This window comes from Limulus polyphemus, unplaced genomic scaffold, assembly GCF_000517525.1.
Source record: "Limulus polyphemus unplaced genomic scaffold, Limulus_polyphemus-2.1.2 Scaffold6948, whole genome shotgun sequence".
In the NCBI taxonomy this organism is placed as follows: domain Eukaryota; kingdom Metazoa; phylum Arthropoda; class Merostomata; order Xiphosura; family Limulidae; genus Limulus; species Limulus polyphemus.
This window is the reverse complement of record NW_013672558.1, coordinates 10,419-17,994: the sequence shown is the minus strand read 5'-3', so window position 1 is coordinate 17,994 and position 7,576 is coordinate 10,419. Positions and strand designations below refer to the sequence as shown.

General features: G+C 38.1%; 1 protein-coding gene across 1 annotated transcript in view; it reads left to right on the top strand.

Annotated features, from left to right (window-relative positions):
- LOC106474207 (serine/threonine-protein kinase tousled-like 1) overlaps nucleotides 1-7,576 on the top strand; it is a 38,057-nt gene that overhangs the window by 27,581 nt on the left and 2,900 nt on the right. Inside the window, exons 13-15 of the mRNA XM_022402560.1 lie at nucleotides 1,685-1,823; nucleotides 6,143-6,254; nucleotides 6,369-6,476. Coding sequence (XP_022258268.1) covers nucleotides 1,685-1,823; nucleotides 6,143-6,254; nucleotides 6,369-6,476 — 359 coding nt within the window. The remainder of the gene's footprint in view (nucleotides 1-1,684; nucleotides 1,824-6,142; nucleotides 6,255-6,368; nucleotides 6,477-7,576) is intronic.

Here is a 7,576-nt window from a genome sequence, read left to right as displayed (position 1 = left end):
TTGAACACTGGTCATGATAAGCTGGGTGTTTCATGGTTAATTAGGACACTGGTCATGATAAGCTGGGTGTTTCATGGTTGATTAGAACACTAGTCATGATAAACTGGGTGTTTCACGGTTTATTTGGACACTGGTCATGATAAACTGGGTGTTTCATGCTTTATTTGGACACTGGTCATGACAAACTGGGTGTTTCATGGTTTATTAGAACACTAGTCATGATAAACTGGGTGTTTCATGGTTAATTAGGACACTGGTCATGATAAGCTGGGTGTTTCATGGTTGATTAGAACACTAGTCGTGATAAACTGGGTGTTTGATGGTTTATTTGGACACTGGTCATGATAAACTGGGTGTTTCATGGTTAATTAGAACACTAGTCATGATAAGCTGGGTGTTTCATGGTTTATTTGGACACTGGTCATGATAAACTGGGTGTTTCATGGTTTATTAGAACACTAGTCATGATAAACTGGGTGTTTCACGGTTTATTAGAACACTAGTCATGATAAACTGGGTGTTTCATGGTTTATTAGAACACTAGTCATGATAAACTGGGTGTTTCATGGTTTATTAGAACACTAGTCATGATAAGCTGGGTGTTTCATGGTTTATTAGAACACTAGTCATGATAAGCTGGGTGTTTCATGGTTAATTAATAGACTGGTCATGATAAACTGGGTGTGTCATGGTTTATTTGGACACTGGTCATGATAAACTGGGTGTTTCATGGTTTATTAGAACACTAGTCATGATAAGCTGGGTGTTTCATGGTTAATTAGGACACTGGTCATGATAAGCTGGGTGTTTCATGGTTTATCAGGACACTGGTCATGATAAACTGGGTGTTTCATGGTTTATTAGGACACTGGTCATGATAAAGCTAGGTGTTTCATGGTTTATTAGAACACTAGTCATGATAAATCTAGGTGTTTCATGGTTTATTAATAGACTGGTCATGATAAAGATAGGTGTTTCATGGTTTATTAATAGACTGGTCATGATAAAGCTAGGTGTTTCATGGTTTATTAATATACTGGTCATGATAAAGCTAGGTGTTTCATGTTTTATTAATAGACTAGTCATGATAAAGCTAGGTGTTTCATGGTTTATTAATATACTGGTCATGATAAAGCTAGGTGTTTCATGTTTTATTAATAGACTGATCATGATAAAGTTAGGTGTTTCGTGGTTATTAATAGACTGGTCATGATAAAGCTAGGTGTTTCGTGGTTTATTAATAGACTGGTCATGATAAAGCTACGTTTTTTTTCTTTAAGAAAGTTTTCATAATGTAACTTTTTCATGTTTTATTGGAATCCATTTATAATAAAATTGGGCTTTAACACGTTATAAAATAACATAATATCATGTATAGTAGTCAGAGAATAAAAAAAAAACGTAACTAGAACAAACTGTCAAATGTCTTGACATTGGAGAAACTAGTTTCAGCATGTCCGTGTGACACCCGAACATGGAATTATTTTCTCCAATATCAAGGCTTCTGACAGTTTGTTCCATTTAGTGTTTTTTTTTTTGTTTTTGTTCTTTCATAAAACACTGTTCTAGATAATTTAACGATTAAAGTGAACAAGAAAGCAAGCATTATTGTTGTTATCAGTAAACATAGTTTTGTATATAAAATAAGTTTTAAATTTTTTGTTCACTTTTTTTTTATTTACAGGTAATATTCTACTTGGTAGTGGAAGTGTCAGCAATGAAATCAAAATTACTGACTTTGGCTTGAGTAAAATCATGGATGACGAAAACTACAGCCCTGAATATGGAATGGACCTGACATCACAAGGAGCAGGGACCTACTGGTAAATTTTGAAGGGGTTATTTTATTTGATATCTTTGTTAACTGTATGATCTTTAACATGACTAACTTATACCATGTTAAGAAGAATATTACTCCAAAATTGAGCTTAATAGAGAACTTTTGATACTAACGTTTGAAGTAAATTAGTGATTCACAATACTATACTCTCTCTCGACTAGTACTTCGCTCGCCACTAGCCTTGCAACTCCCACTTCTTTCTGCATATCAACATGTAAACAATCGTGCAGCAACCCTCCACCAATAGGAATGTGACACAATACTTATCGTAACTAGCGCCCTCTTTAATCATGCAACTGTTAATCACTTCGAGATTGGCAGTCTTACTGTGCAGACATGTTTGTTTTTGATGACAATTTAGTTATTACATCCAGACGTTTTTACTTTAGTTATTGTCATTTTTCCTTTTTATTTTTCTGTGGAGATTTGCGATTGAAATTTCATTATCTATTCTCCCTTTTCTATTTTTTTTTGTTCAAGTTTTGGACTTTGTGAGTTATGCACTCACAATTTCAGGTTGTCATGACTACCACTGCTGTTAATGGTACAGCGGAGTGCCCGACCACATCTACCCATAATTAGACTCGCACCTTTTGAAATTTTTTCCTATGTGGGATTCAGCCCCTGATACTTCAGTGAATATTCCTGGATACTTCTTACGATATCCACTGTGTATTATCCTCCCTTCACCTTTTGGTTGAGGCTATTTTCCAGCCTCATTAAGGGTTTTCTGTTGGTCATAGTAGTTTCCTTTCTGCTACCATAGCATGCTTTTCCTCTAAGGCCTTTACTTGACAGACATAGCTGCTCTTCTTTGGGTTGTTCTTGGTCAGGATACTCTTATATTTAGGGTTTGTTGACCCTCCTCTTCATTGCATGACTTGCACATAGCACCTTTTTTCCATCAAGAGATGTCTAGGGGTCTTCCCAACTATTTAGAGACCATTTATTCCCAGCATCAGTTGGTGTCTCATCTTCTTCCTTTTCTCTTGCACATGAGGTTCGATCTCTTTAGGTTTTTTTTCGAAGCCCTCATTCCTGTTGATCGTGCCCACATGTGCCATCCTCAGTGGGCTTTTGATCAATCAGTGGTGCCTTGTTCGGGATCCCTTAGATGCTCCTCTTACTCTTTACCCTCACTTACAGTCAGAATTTGACAGGTGGTTGGATCGGACCAATATTACTGCAGGGGTTTCTCTTTCTGTTTGGGGAGCATATCTCGAAACTCATGAGGTTTCAGGGTGGAGAATTCTTTTCAAATCTGATCTCCATATGAATCTCTTGGAACGTTTTGCTGTTTGTTTGTCCTATTGGCTATTCAGGACTAGGTGGTGATGATCCACTCCGACAATTCTATGGTAGAGTCCTAAATCACCAGGCATGGGGGCACCTGGTCGAGTGACCTTTGTTTTAAAAGCTTCAATCTTCTATATTGGGCCCACTGCCATCATATCGCTTTGTTGGCATGTCATATTCCAGGTGTCCTGAATCTGGTCATGGATTGGCTATCCAGTCACAACAAGATTCTTCCAATGGGGTATTCTTTAAATCCTCTCATTGTTTGGGAGTTGTGTGCACTTTGAGGTGTCTTTTGCCTCACATCTTGATACATACCTTTCCAATTTTTGATCTCCTGTTCCATTGGCAGGAGCAGTGTATGCCCTCAGTCGTCGTTACCTCTCTGCATGTCCTCCTATTTGTGTTCTTCCTCATGTCCTATCAATAGTTCAGACTACTCCATGTAGAGTTCTGCTGGTGGCACCATATTGGCCAGCTCTAACATGATTTCCACTTCTGTGATGATTTTTTGGTGTCATCTCCTCTTCCTCTGCCTTTGTTTCCTTTTTCATCCACACTCCAGCGTGCATTGTCCATCTATACCTGCACTTCATCTTCACATGTGGCTTTTGTTCAGTCCCTCTCCAGACTTTCCAGGTGTATAGCTTCCTTGGTTTCCTGTCCAGTTCATCCTTCCTCTTTGATACTTTACCAGAGTAGGTGGTATACATAACGCTGTTGGTCTATATGCTTAGGTCATCGTACTTCTCTTCCTACTATTCCTCACTTGGCTTTCTTACGGGGACCTATCAGTTTCCTCTGTTGTAGGCTATAGGGCAGTTTGACTTCCACTTTTTGGTTTACCAGATTTGCTTCTGTAACCCTTCAGGGCCCTTAGATGCATCCTTTGGTAGTTCCTGGGTCAGTTTGTTTCTTCTTTGGAATCATACCTTTTCCCATTCTCCTTAGGGGTTGGATTTGCCAGTCACTTCAACTGGCGTGTTCTTCCATTTCTCTGTATGTTTGTGGTGTTTTTCGTATTTTTTCCCATCAGATCCATCAACTTACCATGTCCCTGGCTGCCCTTTTCCATCTTCCCTGAGAGTACATCATCAGGGTATGTATGTGGACTACTCTTTTTCTTTTCTTCACAGGGGCCTTTTGCTATATATGTTTTGGATCCCACTCTGTGGCAAGTAGTGCCTGGCCAGGTATACTTAGTATTAAATCTGCACTGTACATCCTGTGACCATGTTTGATGATTATGATGTTGAGACTCTTCCCACCATAGATCAAAAAATTGTACATAGACAATATAACACGTTACTGGATCATGTTACACACACCATTGAGATGGGATATTCTGTAGGACCAATCATAGACATATCGTGGTCTTTTGCTTCGTAACTATGGTTGTCCCAGACCATAAACTCATGGACTTACATGGGCAAAGCAAACAGGGACTACTGCCCATTTCTGATGCTCTATGGCATTGAGGCTCTTCCAACCGTAGACTCGATGTACAATTCCATATGCCACCAGGTGTTGGTTGGTTGACTCTGTCAGCGTGGTAGCTCTGCTTTTCAAAATAGGTAATTGCAGTCACACATTGCTCTGTCTCCACTGCTGCTGTTCTCTGAACTCTCCAATGCACTTTTCTCACCTTTCTTCTAAAGGAGTATGGGAGTCCTTGCCGCTTACCAGTTCCTAGCCACTGGGGTGGTGGACCTTGGAGGTACATAATACCACTCAGATCGAGAGTAGGGCAGGGGTATTTTTACTGGTGTCAATGATGTGACACCATTCCTACCATGGACCTGATGTACAATTCCAGATGTCACCAGGCATTGGTTGTAGAACTTTGCCATATATCGCAGTTTATCCCTCCAGCTGAGGCATTCCTTCTTCTTACCATCCTTTTGATGTCAGTTTCCAGTGGATCAGATGTTGGTTACATCGGAGGTGTGCACATGCAGAGACGAGTTCTTGATACAGAAGCTCATCTTCCCTCCCCGTACCTAATTTTAAGGTGAAAGGTACAGAACCCCTCTGTGGACCTAATGTACAATTCCAGATTCTGCCAGGTGTTGGTTGAGGTTGAACTCCCTAGCCACTCAACACCTAGGGGTCCTATTGCTGCTGAATATTTTTTCGGGACCCCTCCATGTTCCTGCCCTTTATGTTTTGATGGTAAATTACTAATGAGTGAAGAGAGAAGTGGTGCTGTCTCTCACTAGTGTGTTGTTTTTAGTTCCTTACCACACCTCATGGTCTTTCCTTGGGTGATTTCTAAAGGAGGATCATATTCTCACTGGCCCTCTACCACTTCAATCTGGAATTTAGCTTTATGTGAAAAGAGGGAAGTATTCGTATCAGAAGTTAATAATTTTTCTAAACTGGAAATGAGTTTCCAATAAATACTCACCTCTACTCACATTTCCCACCCATCCTCCTCACTTCTGGCGTGATTTGGTAGGATTAGTTATGACCAATCTCGAAGTGATTAACAGTTGCATGATTAGAGAGGGCGCTAGTTATGATAGGGGTAGTGTTGCACTCCTATTGATGGAGAGTTGCTGCATGATTATTTACATATTCATATGCAGAAAGAAGTGGGAGTTGCAATGGTAGTGGTGAGCAAAACATTTGCACCAATAGAGGGCAGAACTAGTCGAGAAAATATCTACAGGAAATACAGTTTAAGAAAAATGTTAACTTCTTTATTTTTTATTATTATTTCAATGACTGGTATTTTCAAGAAATGTATTAAACAGAGTAAGGTTTACCCTTCTCAATGGTAGTTTGAATTTGCTCTGAATTTATTATAGTAAATGACTTCTTAGTGTCCTTTTATGTTTATGGAAACTCATTTTCAGTTCTTCTAATAAACATATTGTATGTTGTATTCATTAATGTATAATTCCCATTTGCAGGTTAACAAATATATGTGAATCAGTCATTAAAAATAACTTCTTTTCTAGTTGTCCGTTAGTCTTCAAAACTATTCACTTTTTCTTGCTGTAGGTACCTACCACCTGAATGCTTTGTAGTTGGAAAAAATCCACCCAAAATTTCATCAAAAGTTGATGTGTGGAGTGTGGGCGTGATTTTTTATCAGTGTCTTTACGGGAAAAAAGTAAGTCTGAATACTTGTTGTTTTACACTTTTGTGTTATGAGCATTCCTCAACTATTCTGGATCCAATGATAATGAGTTCCTACGTTACTGATGATGATAATCTTTCTTTTCAGCCTTTTGGTCATAATCAGTCCCAGGCAACGATCCTGGAAGAGAGCACTATCCTCAAAGCGAAGGAAGTTGACTTCCCAGTAAAACCTGCCGTGAGCAATGAAGCTAAAGTAAGCTGTGTTACAGAAGCTATTTTTACAGTAAAAAAAGAAGTAGAAATTATGAAAATCACCTTACCTCCATATTGATAGGTTAATCTAATCCTATTGTATCCTGTCAATAAAGTGGAGAGTCAGTTGCCAAGATAAGTTTCACAGTTCCCTAAAATAAAACCATAATATTCTAAAATGTGGAGCTAAATGATAACTTTTTATAGATAAGAGTCAACATGCATAAATCCAAACTATTCAAAAAATCTGCACATACTTTGTGATACTTAGTTTTTACTTCGCAATGTTAACCAAAGGTGCCCTAATGTCTCTGAGTTTTTTTTGGCATCATGTCTGTTGTTGAGGTTTCTAAAGACAACATATTTTTCACTAAATTTTTGTATAATGAAATACTTAAGAAGCAGTTACAAACTTAAATATTTAAAAGCAATTACATAACTGTCAATTTATGATGTGTTCTGTTTATTTTACCAAGATATTACTATTGGGAGATAGGTTCATTCATCCTTTTCTGTAGGCCAAGAATAAGAGAAAAGCAGCTAAGATTTAGCCTTTCGTTGTAGTCAGTATAAAAAAATATATATATTCTGAATAGCATTTAGAATGACAGCTTTTCTTTGCTTTTTTTTCAAAACATCATGTGATTATATTTTTATTGTGTAACCTCCTTTTCAGAAGGGTGTTTTGAAACTGTGAAATAATTATTTCCAATTCTAAAGTGCCTCTTATTTAATCCTCAATTAGCAACATTTCCCCATGAACTTTGTGTCGTTGGAATCACTCTAAAATATCCATGTAGACCATTTTGTAATTTTGTTAATTTCAGACCTACGAAAGAGATTCTAAAAACCTAGGGCAAAATATATTTACCTTTATGTCACCCGAGGGAAGACGTCTTACAACGTGACTTGATGGCAAAATATATTTACCTTTATGTCACCCGAGGGAAGACGTCTTGCAACGTGACTTGATGGCAAAATATATTTACCTTTATGTCACCCGAGGGAAGACGTCTTGCAACGTGACTTGATGGCAAAATATATTTACCTTTATGTCACCCGAGGGAAGACGTCTTACAAAGGGACTTGATGGCAAAATAT